The sequence below is a fragment of the Globicephala melas genome, chromosome 20 (assembly GCF_963455315.2).
Source record: "Globicephala melas chromosome 20, mGloMel1.2, whole genome shotgun sequence".
Taxonomy (NCBI): domain Eukaryota; kingdom Metazoa; phylum Chordata; class Mammalia; order Artiodactyla; family Delphinidae; genus Globicephala; species Globicephala melas.
Genome location: NC_083333.1, coordinates 26,142,286 through 26,160,568, shown reverse-complemented (window position 1 = coordinate 26,160,568; position 18,283 = coordinate 26,142,286). Strand labels below are relative to the sequence as shown.

Here is an 18,283-nt window from a genome sequence, read left to right as displayed (position 1 = left end):
CGAGCTGGATTTGGAGGATTGGGTGGGGACGGGGGAGGAGGGCAGGGGAAGCACTCGGTGGGGGGTGGGGGTGGGGGGGCAGGTGATGCAAAAGGAGAGGGAGATTTGTAGCTTGGGAAGCAGCCTGTGTTTCAGTGCCTTGACATTTGGGAGCTACAAGACGACACAGCAACCCTGAGCCGCCCAGAGTCCCGGGGACTCAGATGAAACAGTCAGGGGAAGGAGAGTGACTCATTGCCCGGCCGATGGGCAGCCTAGTGGGCTCTCAGGGACGCGGTGCAAAGTCGAGAACAGCTTGCATTAGTCAGATGTTTGCCCTGGAAGCGATCACGCCCTCACCTTGCTGTCCTTAACGGGGCTGCAAAGATTGAGTGAGGTAGCCCGGATGGAAGAGCTTTGCAGAGATGAAAAAAAAGCCTCAGAAGTGAAAGACAGTGTTGATATCAAGTAAAGAGGGGCATGCTCAGCAAAGCAAGAAGATGTAGAGAAGGAATTTCCCCCCCAGGGGACTTGGTGGCCCCTGCACAGGCCACGCTGCGTTTATTTAAGGCTCTGGTAAAAAAACAAACAAACAATGCAGCATCCCGTCCACCTGCAGTGTCCTTGCCGCGTGAGCAGACAGGGCTCCAGGGAGTGAGGGGTGGTGTCAGGCCTGCGGGATGAGAGCCACCTTGGCCCTGCAGGTGCTTCCTGACTCTCCCCCGACATCATGGACATTATGATAAAGCCATCAAGGCACCGCTGGTGTCCCTTGCCGGGCTGTTCCTTGAAATTCCAAGGGATGTATTTCTCTGTTTTCTTCGTCAGCAGTTGAGAGTGGAGGAAGGGGACGTTGGAATCCTGAAGGGAGTCTGAAAGGAGCCCCTGGAGGCTGGCCGGTGCCTGGGCTCAGGGATGCTCAGGGAGCACCGGGGCGTAGAAGCTGCCCCCCGGCATCACCCTGTGGGTGTTCCCTGCCACTCCCACGCTGCACAGCTGCCTCACCCTTCCCAAGGCCACACGTGGGACCGAGTGCCCAGGACGGGGGTGGGTACAAGTGGGATCTGCTGGGGTTCTGTCCAGCTTTTTAAAAGGCAGCCTCTAAGTGAAGCTGGGGTGGGATCGTATTAGTACACCCCGCCCCCAGCACTGAAATAAAGCAGTACAGCCAGCGGAATGTAGGTTGATGAAATGGTCAAAGGATATGGCCAGCAGGGGGGTCGTGGTGTGGGGTGTTTGCTCTCCTGCTCCGTGCCTGAAACCCCATCTTCGGAAATCAGTGTGGCTTGTTCCCTTCCGTTCAGGTCACTACTCAAACACCACCTTCTCAGAGAGACCTCCCTCCGCACCGTATCTGGAGGAGCCCTCCAGCTTTGAGTTTCATAATGAGATGCTAGGGGATGCTAGAAGAATGCCTGGCATGGGGCTTGAACCTGGTACACATGACAATTGTCCTATGTAACTATGGCGATGAGTTTGTTTTTCTTCTCAACATTATCCCGACCTGGCCCTCGACTTTATAATTTATTGTTAGTTTCTTGTGTGTCTCTGGAAGATCCGTGAGGAGAGGGGACTTGGCTTTTTGTACCATCAGGACCCAAAATGGTTCTGGTGCACAGCTGATGCTTAATATAAGTTTGCCAAACACATGAAAGGCAGGCTTCCTGGAGGAAGCGGGAAAATTCTTATCTTGACAATAAAAAGAGGGTCTGTGCATTCTCAGCATGACCAGCAATACAGGGAGGTCCTCATCGTCCTAAATCTTTCTGAAGCAGAGGGTTTCTCAACTTCAACACTATTGGCATTTGGCCGCATCATCCTCTGTGGTGGGAGCCGTCCTGCATGACATGGGGCTTTTAGCAGCATCGCTGGCCTCTACCCACTAGGTGTCCACACCCTTCTTCTCCCCCACGCCCACATACAAAAACGCCCACTGCCAGATGTCCCCTGCGGACAGAGACACCCCAGTTGAAAACTGCTGTCCTCGATTAAAACCAGGGTCTCTCCCAGCTGCACCCGCCTGATCGGCCCCCGTCAAAGCAGCAGCCCTGAGCGTATTAAGGTGGCCGATCTCTGCTGTAATGAAGTGGTTCTCTTTCCATATCCTTCCCCCAGCTCCGCATCAATCACATTCTAAAAAGAAGCAAGACAAAGGAAGAAACACCCGCCGACGCACGCACTCTCCTAGCGAAACACGTCTTTCACGGCTGCAGTGATTCCTCAGATGTCAGCGTGAGATGTAGGATTAGAAATAATTAAAGCTTATAAACAAACAAAGAGCTGCGACTGTGTGGCCCGAGGCACATGGCACAGACACCAGCTGTCACTCAGTGGGGGTGGGGTGGGGGGAGACGCTGGCCTTCCCCAAGTCCCTTCTGTCCCCAAGAGTCATCCATCTGCAGCGTCAACCTTGACTCATACAGTGGGACGGTCTGCCTCTCTTGGTGCCTCTCTCAGTGACAGAGCAGGTGAAATCCCACAGCCCCTAGGATTCTACAGAGGGTCCTAAGAACTTTAATGAGGGCAGCTCAAACCACACCACCAGGCTTTTTTTTCCCATTTAAAACAAAGTTAAAGGAGGTGTCGGTACCCTTATTAAAGTGCATTATAAGGGAACTATATTCCATATCCTGTGATAAACCATAATGGAAAAGAATATGAAAAGGAGTGTGTGTGTGTGTGTGTAAGACACAGCCAGGCATAACTTTTGTGAGATTCCTTCATGAAACTTACCCAAGAAAACAGTTTTAGTATTTGCTTATGAATAGATGGATTTCAGTGATTGGATTAATAAGCCTTCTTCTCTCCCCTATTAGGGACACAACGTTTATTTATTATTAATTAATTAATTAATTTGCACTGGGTCTTAGTTGTGGCAGGCGGGCTCCTTAGTTGAGGCTCGTGGACTCCTTAGTCGTGGCGTGTGAACTCTTAGTTGCGGCATGGATGTGGGATCTAGTTTCTTGACCAGGGATCGAACCCGGGCCCCCTGCATTGGGAGTGCGGAATCTTGTCCACTGCGCCACCAGGGAAGTCCTGGGACACACATTTTAAATGGAAACTTCTGTTTAGAACTATTTTTGCCTGGTTTTCAAAAAACATCTGCTGTTTCTTTCCCCATCGAGGTGATCCTGTTCACCGTCCCTTAGGGTCAGAGGGTTCCTGCCCATGTCTTTGGAGGAGAAGCTCACAGCCCCGCTGTAGGTTCACTTGTTTGCTCCTCCTGTGTTCCACTGGAACATAAGCTCCATAAGAGCTAGAACTTCGTTAGTTCACCAAGTATCCACACCATTGGCAGTCAATAAATATTTGTTAAATAAACATGGGGGTCAAAATCAAACTTTGCGTAGTTAATGCAAAAACAGTCAAAATGACTGGTTATGTACAAAGCAGAAGGGTGACGTGGTGATCTAAGGCTGTCTCGGCTTGCCTCCAGCTGTGCTGTGTCCTCCACGACTGTCAGTTGCCCTCCTTTGAGGTGCTTTTGTTTGACTCTCGTCCCCTTTTGATCTCTGGAGAGGTGGTGACCTTGGTTCCTGCTGCAAGGCTGCCATTGAGCGGACCTGCCCTCCAGGCTTCTTTTGACAGTTGGGGAACTGAGTCCCTTCTGCCATCTGCCCAGTGGTGATGAATCATGGAGGGAGGGGGCTTTGATGTTCGACCTGATCCTTCCCAGTGTGTGTTTTTCCCATTTCTAGGATCAGCACCGAGGCCTCAGGTCCCGCTGTTGTCATCCTCAAAGTTCTGCAGCCAGAAAGCTTGTCGCCTTGCTCTTGACTCAGCCCAGCCTGACATCTGGGTCTGGCCCGGGAACTAGGCTGGCCCGGGGCTCTCGGTAGAGAAGGGCAAAGCACCTTGGCTGCCGGGAGCTGGAGGGGCCGGGGGAATGAAGGCAGACAGGTGTTACAGTGATGCCCCTGCTTCTCGTTTCAGGGTGCAGCAGAAGACCCCCAGATGGCCCTGGCACTGAATCTCGACCCTGCGTTGATGAAGAAGTCTGATGCTGAGGGTCCCAGGCCGTTCTTCCCCGAGAGTGAACTTTCCATCCGGATAGGTAGAGCTGGGCTTCTTTCAGGCAAGCTCCCTGCTGCAGACCCTGGGCCGAGTGAGACAGGGGAGACTCAGGCCTGGTGGCAGGAGGAGGGATGGCAGGGAAATGCCAGGTGCTCTGTCCTGTCCTTGCAAAGTACCCACCCCACTGTCGCACGGCGCTGAGCCAGGGTCTGGCCCCGTGCTTTCCTTCCCCATTGGTTCTGCAAACCACCTGCCTAGTGCACAGGAGGTAACAGGGCCTTTTGATTTGCTCTTCCAACTTGGACAAGTGGGCAAGGGCCACTCTGATGGGACTGGGCTGGTTTGGGTTGGAGTGGATGGGCACCTGTCCCTCTGTCTCCGCCTCCCTGACGGACCCTGGATGTTCCTTTCCATTTACGTGGCTTTCATCTTTTTGGTCCATCTGGGGAAACTGACTGTTGCTCTCACTGATTGAGTTTGGAGCCAGAAGACCTGAAAACACTGATGGCAAAGTCATGCCTTTTGTCTTAAGTTAGAGGGAGTGCGTCCCTCAAGAGGAATAGGGTAGGAATTCCGGAATCTCTGTCGGGGGAGTGCAGACTGGGCCAGTGCCCCCTGAGAAGGAGTTCAGAGGATTATGCCAGTTTCCAGTCTCCGTGTAGGACTCCCCCGCTCCTTGCCCGGTCATGGCTCACCCAGGGCAGTTGGCTAATTTAAGCACCAGTTTGCACCAGGAGAGGTGGATGCCTGTTTTTTCCTTTGCATTTATTCAAGTCCCACGTTTAGCGGGCAAGCGCCACCTTCACCCCACCAACACTGTGAAACGTTTGTCCCTCCTCCTCCCCACTTCTGTAAATCTCAGACTCGGGAACTAAAACCAGGCAAAGGATGTTGAGAGTGGCTGTCTCCTGCCTCGCTTGGAGTTCTCCCTTAGGTGCGGCAGAGAGAACCAGACTGGTGACCAGTCGCTGTCTTCACATTAGTGATTTAAGGGAGAAAGTCCTTTCATGTTTCCGGGCTGGGACGTTAATTTGCTCTTTCCACCCTGTGTCGGCAGAGGTGATCTCTAGACCGCGGTACAGTAAACGTACAAAAGTTACAGCGATGCCCCGGCCAGTTCTCAGTTCTCTGCGTTCAGCTTATGTCCTGCATGAATTATTCATGGAGAACTCGAATACCTTCTCCACTTGGGTTGCGGCTCACTGCCGCCTACCGCTTTGGATGTGGGATGTAATCGGGAAACGAAAATCCATCTAACGTGAGCTCAAGTACTAGAGGGTTAGCACGAAAACCTGCCCGCTGTGTGCAGTCAGTCTTGTCATTCATACTCAAATCAGGACCACTCGGTGCTGTCTGCTGTTCTCCTCTTACTGGAGAGTCAAGAGCTGTCCAGTGACCAGCGTGGGGCACCATCCTCCAGTAGAGATTGTCATTTTCCATGCCGAGTCATGGGAACACAGGGACAGGAGGCTTTCTCTCCATTCTCCCCAGCTATCCTGTCGTGGAGCTCCTGTGATCCGCTATGAAGACATTATGGTCCTGATTCTTTTTTTTTTTTTTTTGCTATAAAAATAGAATAGGAGGGCTTCCCTGGTGGTGCAGTGGTTGAGTGTCCGCCTGCCAATGCAGGGGACACAGGTTCGTGCCCCAGTCCGGGAAGATCCCACATGCCGCGGGGCGGCTGGGCCCGTGAGCCATGGCCGCTGAGCCTGCGCGTCCGGAGCCTGTGCTCCGCAATGGGAGAGGCCACAACAGTGAGAGGCCCGCGTACCGCAAGGAAAAAAAAAAAAAAAAGAATAGGACCATCTTTTAATTTATTCTGAGGCCAGTAATACCCTGATACCAAATGGATATCAAGGCATCCCAAGAAAACTACAGACCAGTATATTTTTTAATAAGACAGAAATACCCAAATCACTCTAATGCCATATTTACGTTCCTAATTCTGAGCCTTCTCTACGATGAAGAAATTGGCTAGATTTTATTCTATCCCATTTTTTTCAATCTTCAAGGCCACAGGCGGGAAGGTTCAGTGCCTGTCAATCGATCAAAAAAAAAAAAAAAAGGTAAAAAGGGCGATCCCTTTGAGATGAACCTTTATCCGCTGGGGCCATGGGAATATAGGGCCAGCGGCAGTTGACTTTCCTGGAAAGTCTCCCAGGATTGCTGGATCTTCTTGGCCACCCCAGTGTGGAGCCGTGAGCAGAGACTGCGTGGGAGACGATGCAATCCCGTCCTCTGCTCAGAAACACCTAGGCATCGCCTGTTACCAGGTTACCAAGCAACCCTCAGTCGTTGTTGCTAACTGTTCAGATACAGAGGCAAATGCAGCCTTTGGGGGAGCACAGAGATGGTTTGCAGAGACCGAGGGAACCAAGCCACCTCTGGAAAGGTTGCTGTTCCTCCCACCTGGGCACACCTGTGGCTGTCAGGCAGTTGAAGACTGTACAACTGGTAATGGCTATTTGATGACTGGCCTTGTGCAGATCAAGTCTGAATACCTGTTATTTGTACCATCTGGATTTGCCCTTGAGCTAGCTGTAAATGGAGCCCGGAGATGGGTTTAATGGGTGTTAGTGAGTAACATCAGCCTTTAAGAAGTAACGTTGGCGCTGCTGTTATAATGTCCCATAATTGGTTCAACAAGAGGAAGAGCCAGAAAATCCATGCTGTGGGAGAGGAGGTCCGGCTGCTCTGAGCATCGCCAGCAGCCCGAGCTGGGGAAAGCATTTATGCATTTATGAGTGCTTTCCTGTGTATGTCCCGGTGCCAAACGTTTTACAATATCAACTGTTCTCAGGGCCGGGGATATTTTGGGACTTAGCTAGACCAGTCTAGCTAAGTCAGTCTCTCTCTCTGTCTCTCTCTCTCTCCCACCCCCCTCAACTATTTCTCTCTCTCCAGCTAGCTTTCTTTTAATTAATTACTTAAGAAAGTAATAACATGGATTACAAATAAAAGTAAATTTTCTTCCACCTTCAGATCCCTTACGGTCTAGGTCCCCATCTCAGACACAAACACTGTTTCTCGGTTTTTGTGTTTCCTCTCAGAAATACTATGTTTATACCATCATGCTTGGCCCGTTATTCTGTGCCCTTGTGTTTCTCACTTAATAACACATTTTGGTGTTTGTTTCCTGGGCATTCATGGATTCTTATTCTCGGCCATGATCTTCCCTAATTAGTCCCCTCTTGATGGCCCTTTAGGGTGTTTACACTCTTTTGCTCTTATAAAGAAAGTGGCACAGAGCACTTTCATGCATACATCTCTATGGGCAATTCTATTGTCGAGTAAATTCTAGAAACGAGGCCAGGGCTCCTGTACATCTGGGGTCCATGAGTGGGCGCCAAAGGGTTTATGAACCTCTTGGAATCTAATGCAAAAAGATATGTGTTTTTGGAAGGCAAAGATCTACAACGTCCATCACACTTCTGATGGCTTCACGACCCCAGTGTTTATCTAGAACTTGGCTTTTTTGCCTCAGCCTCCCCCATTCAGCCTCCAGTGGACTTTTTTTTTTCTTTTCTCACTAGTATTCTCTCTAGGCTAAAGAAGGGTAATTTTTTTTTTAAATTTAACATCTTTATTGGAGGATAATTGCTTTACAATGTTGTGTTAGTTTCTGCCGTACAACAGTGAATCAGCTATATGCATACATATATCCCGATATCTCCTCCCTCTTGTGTCTTCCTCCCACGCTCCCTATCCCACCCCTCTAGGTGGTCACAAAGCACCGAGCTGATCTCCCTCTGCGACGTGGCTGCTTCCCACTAGCTATCTATTTTACATTCGGTAGTGTATGTACGTCCATGCCACTCTCACTTCGTCTCAGCTTACCCTTCCCCCCCCCCCCCCCCCCCCGTGTCCTCAAGTGCATTCTGTACGTTTGCGTCTTTATTCCTGTCCTGCCCCTGGGTTTGTCAGAACCTTTTTTTTTTTTTTTTTTGCGGTACGCGGGCCTCTCACTGTTGTGGCCTCTCCCGTTGTGGAGCGCAGGCTCAGCGGCCATGGCTCACGGGCCCAGCCGCTCCGCGGCATGTGGGATCCTCCCGGACCGGGGCACGAACCCGCGTCCCCTGCATCGGCAGGCGGACTCTCAACCACTGCGCCACCAGGGAAGCCCCAGAACCATTTTTTTTTAAAAGAAGGGTAATTGTTAACTGCCCCATTTCCATACGTTGTTTGTTCTGAGAGAGGAAGCTGAAAGTTTTCAAGGGTTTTTTTTTCATGGATCCACTATCATGGCAGGTGGAGGACTGTCTGTAATTTTGTGTACCTGTGGAAGGAACAGAAGTAGGCATTGTTCTCCAGGAGAGAAAGAGGTGGATTTAATTTGGGAAATCAGCTGTGAAGTGGCTTCTGTTTATTATCTATAAACCTTTCCAAAGCTTGTTGGGTGGAGAAGTGAATGGGGGTTTAAGTCAGGCAAGAGTAAGCCGTAGGAAACTCTGGTTAGAAACACAGTTTTCCTTGAGGCCTTATTCTTTTATGTTAGGAGAATTCACCTGGCAACGATAATTCTACCTGGACAGCCTGGCAGATGAGAAGCCGTGTTTTGCACAACAAAACCGATGCAGACCTAGCGTCAAGGGGCTTACAAATTTGGAGGAATTGCCAGCTCCAGCCACGTGTATTTGTTTGTATCTTAGGAATTCCTCATTGGTTGTGCTCCGGACTTGCTGGGTGGCATCTTCCCGTAGAACCAGAACTGATCTTGGGAGACAGAATTTGCCTTTTCCAGCTCAAGGTTCCCAAGTGCCCGACCCCCCGATGAGCATCTACAGGGCTTGTCCACTGAGAGTCAGGAAGGTGCTTAGATGTGCTCTGATGCCCTTCCCCCTCTCCAAGGCGCCCCCATCTCTCCTCCAGGTATCATACTGTCGTCTTTCAATCATGCACTTGGAATCATTCCTCTCCCCTATTTTCGCCTTTAAGTATCCTCCCTGCGGTGCCTCTGGGAACAGACTTGATCAGCTGTTGAACGTGGAGGCATCAGTTATCGACAGTGTTTTACTCCCGCTCATGTGTGACGTCTTAACCGGGGACAGTTTCTTTAGCTGAAGGGTTTTCACACTGGTTGGCCTTTGGAGGATTATATTTTCCAGCACACGTGTGGGCCTGGGGCCGGGAAGCCGTCGCTGTGGGGCGAGATCCCTTCTTGGAGGCCAGCTGCCTGTTTGCTCTGTGAGACCAGCCACGTGTATTCAACTCCCAGCTCCTAGATTTCCTTGGCACTGAAATCCTTTAAAATAGCCGAATCCCAGGGAAGCAAAGAGGACTTTTTTTAAACAGCTTCAAGCTTCCTCTGACAATCACCTTCTTCTTCTCCCATATCTTCTAATTTTCCAAGTCTTCCTTGTCTTCTGTCACCGATATTTCCACTCAAATTTAGTACACTGAAATTTGATCAGGAGCCAGATGTAGCTCTTAGGAGAAATTTTGATTTTTTTTTTTGTTTTTCTGACTAGGTCTCCAAAATAATGTGTTTAGGGAAGTCTCTGAGGGGTTATTCGTAATTTTGAATTTTTATCAGTAAGCGCTCTACAGATGAAAGAATGACATCACAGTTATTCATGTAATTTAATGTCTTGGCATGTGGTTTTAGCAATTAGACTCTTTTTTTTTTTTTTTTTTCTATAACTGGTTGGTCAGGGGACATTTTCAAGTCTTCTCCTGGCCTCCTTGAGAGGAGTTGCTTGGGACCTGAAAGATAGGCAGGTCCTGGCTTTGCTCTGTCCTTTCCGGGTGAGGGCCTGTAACCTGGGCTTCTTCATTCAAAAGGGCGTGAACCCAACCTGTCAGCACATGGCAATAGCACTGAGGCTCTTAGGCTATTAAAATATGCCACGTCTTAATTCCAAAACAAAAAACAAACCCAAAAATATTTTGCCAGAGGATAAAGAGCAAAGTGTTCAACAATAATAATTACCAGGAGCTCTTTAGCATCATGGAAGGTAAATAAAATGAGGAAGTAGTACAGAAATGCCCTGCGGAACAGGGCTGTCCGTGGGTGGCCCGAGTGTTGTGGATCAGGGGAGCATCATTAGGTGGATACATTTTATAGATTCTTCTGCTTCTGATGAATGTTACATTCTGCCTGCCTCAAATATACCACTCCAACAGCACTTTTCCTGTTTATTTGCTTTTTTTTTTTTTTCCTGTCCCGATTTTCTGAGCTAGGCAGTTAACTTGGAGTGCATTTTCATGGGGCCCAGGCCTCGAGGCAGTCTGGTACTTGTATACGTTTGCTTGGGCTACCCTTACAAAGCACCGCAGGATGAGTGGCTTCTGCGGCAGAAATCGATTTTCTCACAGTTCCGGAGGCTTGAGGTCTGAGATCAAGGTGTGGGCAGGGTTGGTTTCTCCCGAGGCCTCTCTCCTTGGCTTGTAGACGGCCGCCTTCTCCCTCAGTCTTCCCTCTGTCTGTGTCCTAATCTCCTCCTTTTACCAGTCCTGCTGGATTAGGGTCTACCCGAATGACCTCATTTTCATGCAATTACCTCTTTAAAAACCCTATGTCCGAATACAGGTAAATTCTCAGCACTGGGGCTTAGGGCTTCAGAGCATGGATTTCAGGTGGACACGACTCAGCCCATAACAGTGCTTAACAATTTTTTTGAAACGTTGTCTTCCCGTGGATGGTAACCCACCTGAAGGAACACCAGGTGGCACAAGCTCTTACTTGGTTCCCTGTCTTCCTTCCTCCCTCCCTTCCTTCCATCTTTTAAATTCTCTCACTGTATTTCTGTCTCTTTTATCTGTTTGTCTCGTACCTGGATGTGCTGGGAATGCTGAGTAAGTGTGGAAAAGAGTTGGATGAAGTTGGAGAGTTTCTCTGAGACAGCAGGTAGAGAGAAAGTCAAATGATTCGAGGCCTGATCTTACAAGACTCCTGGCAGGTTTGCGGTCTCTGCTAATGAAATTAAAAGGGTGGGGCAATGCTGTCCACCGCCACCATCACCTGAAATGATCGGCTCAGGTTACTTCTAGGGAGTTATTCATATACATTGGAATGTGTAGGTGTGCTCTTCTGACTGTGTTGAGTTCCCAGGGCTGCCATAACAACGTACCACAAACTGTGTGTCTTCACAGAAACGTTTGCTCTCACAGCTCCAGAGGCTAGAAGTCGGAAGTCAAAGCGTCCGCAGGGCCACACTCCGATAACTTCCTTGATTCTAATAACTTCTGGTGGCTCCGGACGTTCCTTGGCTTGTAACCACATCACGCCAGTCTCAACTGCAGCTGTCGTGTGGCCTTCCTCCCTGTGCGTGTTTCTGTGTGTCAGTATCTGAATCAGCCTCTTTTTTCTCTTACAAAGGCACCAGTTGTTGGATTTAGGGCCCACCCTAATCCAGTATGACCACTTTTTAACTAATTCCATCTGCAAAGACTCTGTTTCCAACGAAGGTCACATTCTGAGGCTTAGGTGGACATGAATTTGGGGGGAACCCTTTTCAACCTGGTCCATTGATCCACCCCACGCTCTGACCCCCTCCATGGCCAAGCTTCAGGGAGCTTGGTTAGTCCGGAGGGGCTTTTGTCCTGCACAAGGAAGGGAGAAGGGAGAAAATGGGAGGAAACCAGGGGAGGCTAATCCTGGCAATAATAGAAACCCACTTGAATTCATCGGGAGCCTTTAGAGCAGCTGCCAGGGCTCTTTGTCTGAAATATTCATTAAGCGTCTACCAAGGAGTTAGGGATACTGTCTCCTTATGCAAAATTTAACATTTGCTGGGCTAGCAGGTTCCATCCTATTTATTAGCATTCTGACACATTCATTTCAGCTCACAAGTCTATTAAACAGGGAAATGTGTTTTCTATGTGCTTTGGGGAAGCAGAGCAGACAAGTGTCTTGGGCAGCGCCAGCCCCATCAGGATATTCCTGCCAAGCTTTCATTACCCAGAGATTTCGGGGTGCCTGCTGCCACAGCCGGGCAACCCGGGCTCTTTTCAGATCATTTCGTTTTGTTTCCCAGGTGTTAGTTTTTGCAGAAGCTCCTGAAGCTGGAGAAGCGTAGGGCGGCGCTTTGGTTTCAGGTGTTTCAGATCTTCAGGGGTCCTTTCTATTTATTCACTCCCATCTCGATTGTTTATTTTCCCCCCTTCTGGCTTTTGTGGAAAGAGCCCAAGGAGGGAGCTGGTTTTGAGCCCATGAAACTGGGAGGAAATGGATGCCACTTACTGAGATAGGCAGCCGTAGAGCAGGAATGTGCTGATGGGGTAGATGAGGAATTGGGCTTTGAACCTGTGTCATCAACAGTGACAGCTCCGGCATCTGGGATGAGGTCAGTGCAACCCTGCCTTCAAGAAAAGGCATCCGGGCTTCCCTGGTGGCGCAGTGGTTGAGAGCCCGCCTGCTGATGCAGCGGACACGGGTTCGTGCCCCGGTCCGGGAAGATCCCACATGCCGCAGAGCGGCTGGGCCTGTGAGCCATGACCGCTGAGCCTGTGCATCCGGAGCCTGTGCTTCGCAACGGGAGAGGCCACAACAGTGAGATGCCTGAGTACCGCAAAAACAAAAAAAAAAAAAAGAAAGAAAAGGCATCCGTGATAAGCTCCATTCAACCTGGGCTGTCTTTGTGTCAGCGCGTACCTCCTGCTCGGCCTCCCATCTCCTCTTCAGGCGGTGTGTGTTCTGGTATTTTGTTCTGCTTTCTTCTCTCTGGTGCATTTCCCCTCCTGGCACCAGAGAAAGAAAACAGCTCGAAGTGTCTGAATGCTAAATCAGCTGTTGATGTTGAGGGTCGCAATATTTTGGAGATGTTGAGGGATGTGTCAGTGAAACAGGACCCAAAACAGGGCTGACTCTCAGGGTTCCCGACTCCTGCTAACCCCAAACTAGTCATTGGCCTTGGGCGGGGGGGAGCGGAGCGGAGGCAGAGGCATTCCGCGAGGAGGGCAGAGGAAGCATGCGATGTCTCTCGCAGCTCTCAGATACGTGAGCCAGAGATCTCTGCTGTTGCCCTAGGAAAGCAGGCTCAGCCAGCGGTATTGCTGCCCCGATCCCCGGCAGGTCTTGGAAAGATTTGCTGAGGTCAGTCTCAGTAAACACTGATCGTCGTGTTCTTTCTATTAGGGAAGCGCCTGTCATACACATAGAAACAGTTAGGAGACATACGCCTTCAAGGAGACTCAAGTGTTCTCGGGAAACGAATCTGGGCATTTTATATGGTTCAACCTAACATATGTAAACCTCTGACCATCCCTCAAGTGGGTCTTGAATATGTCCTTGGTGCTCCTACCGAGAGCCCTCTATTTTGAGTTATTTTTGGGTAAGGAATGAGGTCGAGTTTGCAGTTCAGGCTTGTTTTTAACGGGGATGTCCAGTGGTTGCAACACCATGTATTGGAAAGGCTGGCCTTTCTCCATCGAGTTGCCTCTGTGCTTTTGTAAACAATTAATTGACCATATCTGTGTGGATCTGCTTTTTGACTCTCCATTCCGCTTCTTTGGTCTATATGTCTATTCTTTCACCAATCTCACTTTCTCTTAATTATGGTAGCTTTAGTCTAAGTCTTGCCATCAGATATTGTGTGTTCTCCCACTTTATTCTTTTTTTTTTTTTTTTTGTGCGGTACGTGGGCCTCTTACTATTGTGGCCTCTCCCGTTGCGGAGCACAGGCTCCAGACGTGCAGGCTCAGTGGCCATGGCTCACGGGCCCAGCCGCTCCGCGGCATGTGGGATCCTCCCGGACCGGGGCGCGAACCCACGTCCCCTGCATCGGCAGGCGGACTCTCAACCACTGCGCCACCAGGGAAGCCCCCCCACTTTATTGTTTTTCAAAATTGTTTTGGTTATTCTAATTCCTTTGAATCAGCTTGTTAATATCTACAAAAAATCCTGGTGGGCTTTTGGCCTTTGGTTGGGATTGCATTGAATCTATAAATTAATTTGGGGAAAACTAACATCTTAATAATCTTGTCTTCCATTTCATAAACATGATGTAGCTCTCCATTTATTTAAGTTGTCTTTAATTTCTTCTATCAGTGTTTTGTGATTCTCAGCATGTATATCTTAACATATATTTGGTTAGATTCATACCTAATTATTTCCTTTTATGGTGCTATTATAAATGGTATGGTGTTTTAAATGTGATTTCTAATTATTCATTTCTAGTATACAGAAATATAATTGATTTATACACGTTAGCCTTGTATCCTGCAACCTGGCTAAACTCATCTATTAGTTCTAAGAGTTGTTTGGTAGATCCCTTGGGACTCTCTGTGTCATGTCTGTGAGTACTAACAGTTCTGTGTCATGTCTGTGAGTACTAACAGTTCTGTGTCATGTCTGTGAGTACTAACAGTTCTGTGTCATGTCTGTGAGTACTAACAGCTCTGTATCATGTCTGTGAGTACTAACAGTTCTGTGTCATGTCTGTGAGTACTAACAGTTCTGTTTCTTCCTTCCAGTCTGTATGCCTTGTATTTTATTTCTTTTTCTTGCCTAATTGCACTGACTAAGATGTCAGATAAGACCGGTGAGAGCAGACATTCTTGCCTTATTCCTGGTCTTAGGGAGAAAGCATTCAGTCTTTCACCATTAAGTACGATGTCATCTATACGTTTATGGTAGACGAAAGGCATTGATATTTGAAACGCCGTCAAGTTCCTGCAAGGTGGCATGCTGCAGAGACGGTACAGAGTTGGAGGGGGTCAGAGAATACTGGATAACTGTGAGACTGGGTTTGAATTCTGACTCCACCTCTTAGCAGCTGCTAGACCTTGGGCATCCTTCTTACCCTGCCTTTTCCTTCAGTTTCTGTATCTAAAATGGGGATAATAGTAAGTACTTGACAGAGTTACAGTGAAGACAGGCTAAGTTAATACAAGTAAAATGCTTAGAATAGTGCTTACTGCTTTGTATGTCCTCAGTGAATATTAGTTATTATTCTGTCTGGACAGCAGTAAAATTGGCCAGAGCATTCAGGGTGCCTGAATATGGGTTTTTTTTTTTTTTTTTTTTTTGGCCCAGACTGTAGAGATTTTGCTGCCCACCTTGAAAAGTACAGAGAGCTTTTGGGTTTGGATGTGGTCTTCTCTGGTCATTCAACACCCTTGTGTCTCCAGTGCTCTCGAGGTGCTCAGAAAGATGGACAGCGTTTACATTCAGGGCAACAAATCAGGGATGGAGTATCCACACTAGAAAAGAGCAGATTGTCCTTAAGCTGGAAGAGGAGGTTTCTCAGAGGAAAAGGAAATCCCTAAAGAAGTTAAAGGAGCACCAGTGTGGTTAAGGAAAAATGTACGAGAAGATTGATGTGAAAAATTATAGAGAATCATGGGGTGAATGGAGAAGGAGAGTGTGTGTGTGTGTGTGTGTGTGTGTGTGGGTGGGTGTGGTGAAGAGCGGGGGGAGGGTAGAGTCAGGATATGTGGTAGATGTGATAGTAACATGGGCTCATGGAATCATGACTGGACTGAGCTCCCCGTCACTGGAAGGATTCAAGTACAAGCTAGGTGACCAATGGTCAGGGAGGTTATAGAGGGGCTTCCTGTGCAGTGTGAAAGTGTGGGCTGAGACCCCTTTCCTGCTCCACAATTCCTCGCTCATCAGCCAACCAAGAACACTGGGGAGAGGGCCCCTCTGCCCCCTCTGGCCTTTAGGGGAAGGGCTCATGGGACCTGAAAATCTGGGCCAGCGGGTTCTGGTCTGAGACCTTGGAGGTCCTGAGTGGGAGCTTGGGCACAGGCTTCCAGGCAGAGTCTCCCAGGTGAGCAGAAGTGGCGGCAGGTATGGCCATCAGGGGCTGCAGGTGTCTCCTCTGCAGGGAGCGTGGTTAGTTGAATAGAAATGTTGGCTCCGAATCAGGGGGCAGGTGTGTTTTCTAAGGTTGCCGTGATGTCTGTCTAGATGCTCTGGAGTAGCTACCTGCCTCTTTCCTGTTTGGACCCTCACACGATGACCCTCCACAACCCATCATTCTCAGAACATCTGCCTAGACCATTTTGTGGGAAGGAGACCACCTGGGCACCCGATGAAAACCACAGACTGTTGGGTTATTGGCATTTGTGGAGGGACAGTTCTTTGTGGTGGAGCGACGTCCTGAACTTTCAGTCTGCTCTTCGCTTCAGCCCGATCCCCGGGAGTCCCTGTGGAGTTGGATCAGCAGAGAGAACCACTGGGACCCACCATGACCCGGAGCTCCATGCCGAGGTGCTCAGCATCCCCTTTTGGGGTCAAAAAATAACAGCAGATTAAAAAGTAATAAAACTGACATGTGAACAAACACCGCAGAACTCATCTGAACAAATGGGTTTGGGCTCCCCAGAAGCGGTCAACTTGGGAGGATGGTGTTATTTGGAAAACGTTTGGAAGTTTATCAGGAGGCTTCTGAGGGTTGATTTACAAGCCAAGTTTTTTTTAAAAAGGCAGTCTTTTGTGTGTGTGTGTGTTTGGGCATGATCTTTAACAACAACAACATTCTCAGAGTAACTTTCTTCCTCCAAAACACTCCAGATAATTATTGAATTATAATTTTTCCCTGCTGCTTTCCAACAGGGGGCTTCCCAAGGCAAACCCATTCCCTGTACTGTGGTCTAGGACATTTTCTCATGACTGTTTGGCCTCTGCGGCTTTAGCTGGTCTCCTCCTGGTCTCAGGAGCCATCGAGTTTAAGTGAGAGGCTACCAGAAGAATGCAATTGAGAAGAGAGATGAGGACACGCTGGAGATACAATTTGTCATCTACTGCCTGGCTGGTTTAAAAAAAAGTCATGGTTTGCATTGTTGTTTTCATTATTAGTAAGTTTCACTGTTAGGTGACTCACAAAGATGATGGCATTGACCCAAAATTTGAAGGAGAATGTATCGATATATAGAGCCAATTGTGCTCTAAGGCTCCTTCCCGGGAAAGAGGAAGAGTTAAAAGCCTGAGGGCTCCCATGTGACTCCAGGTACAGTCCTTACATTAGAGTGTATGCTGCTGAGAGTTTTCATGTTGACTTCATGTATCTGAGTGTAACAGGCTGTATGCGTCAGCTTTGCCTTGTAACAAGCAGCTCTCAAATCTCAGAGGCTGAATCCTGTTTGTGAAGATACCCAATGTAGTGGGTGTTTTCATCTCATCCTCTCTCTCCTCACCCTCTATAGCACACAGACGTGCTCGTGCACTATCCCACCCCAACCTTTGGAGACGTTCTTTTGTTAATGCTTTGATAGTGGGGACGCATTTTAAGATTGACAAGGAATCGTGCATCTTTTATTTCTGAATCCCACTTTTCAGTACAGTGCACTGTGTGTTCTGGATCATAAAATTCCACTTAAATAGTTGCTTATTGAAGTGAGAGAAGGCTATGAAGTTGAGGGAGGAGCAGATGCTCTTTAGACTAATAAACGTGAAACCCTCCTCTGGGCATTTGGAAGTTTGTTTGAAGCATGGCTTCTGATTCAAGCTGGGTGCTTCTGCAGTCATTTGATATGCAACTAGAATGAGCTCTCTGTGTCTCCCAGTGCACTTGATGGTGAGAGGTTCCTTGCTGGTGCTAAGACCTGCAGCAGTGGGAGCCGTCTCTGTTGGGATGCTTCCGTGGGAGGCTTCTCAGACAAACCTAGGTTTGAGTTCTTGGAATTCTCGCTTGTAAGATAGGAATCGTAATGTTATTGCATTGGGACTCAGGTAAATATGTAAAGGGACGAGCACGGTGCTTGACATGCAGTAATTTGTAGATTCCAGGACTCACCCTTCTTTGCATTTTCAGCATCTCTGAAATTAGTATTTGTCTTACAGCCAATGGCATAGTGGAATTGACATGCCATCTAAAATAAAAGTGTGTCTTAAAATTGTTGTGTCTTAAGATTTGGTGAAGTATGGTAGTCAGCACTTAATACATGGGTGTTTGTGGGACTAAAACGAGTTACAGAAAACATTCAAGTGTAAGTTAGTGTTTCTGGAAGTTTTTATTTTGGTCAACGGCCACTTTGAGAAGCTGATGAAAAGTACATAGATCTTTTTCCAGAAGTATGCATCTTCCCACAGAATTCTGCATATAATTCCAGGGTGTCTTAGAACACCCCAGGGCTCTTCCCTAGACCTCCCCCCTTGGGAAAAGGTAAGGCTCTTGCACCTTACTATTATTGTGACTGCTTTTGTTTTTCCTTTGCCTCCTCTCCACTCCAGTTTGCTCACTGAGTCGTGTTCAAGTTGTACCTGTTTTCTTTTCTTTTTTTTTTTCGATTTTTTAGGAAATGTAAGTCTTCCTGCGACAAGTGGCTGCCCTGCGGGTCTCATTCACCTGTCCTTACCCTCCCTCTTATCTGACTTGGCATCCCCACCGAGGAAGAGCGCTAG

The 18,283-nt window shown here is 48.4% G+C and overlaps 1 protein-coding gene across 16 annotated transcripts in view; it reads left to right on the top strand.

Annotated features, from left to right (window-relative positions):
* SLC39A11 (solute carrier family 39 member 11) overlaps nt 1-18,283 on the top strand; it is a 411,490-nt gene that overhangs the window by 175,564 nt on the left and 217,643 nt on the right. For 14 of the 16 annotated variants that reach the window (XM_060291082.2, XM_060291079.2, XM_060291072.2 and 11 more), the window contains one exon: nt 3,913-4,054. In XM_060291082.2, coding sequence (XP_060147065.1) covers nt 3,913-4,054 — 142 coding nt within the window. The remainder of the gene's footprint in view (nt 1-3,912; nt 4,055-18,283) is intronic. The other 2 variants (XM_070044540.1, XM_070044537.1) reach the window with 1 other exon arrangement.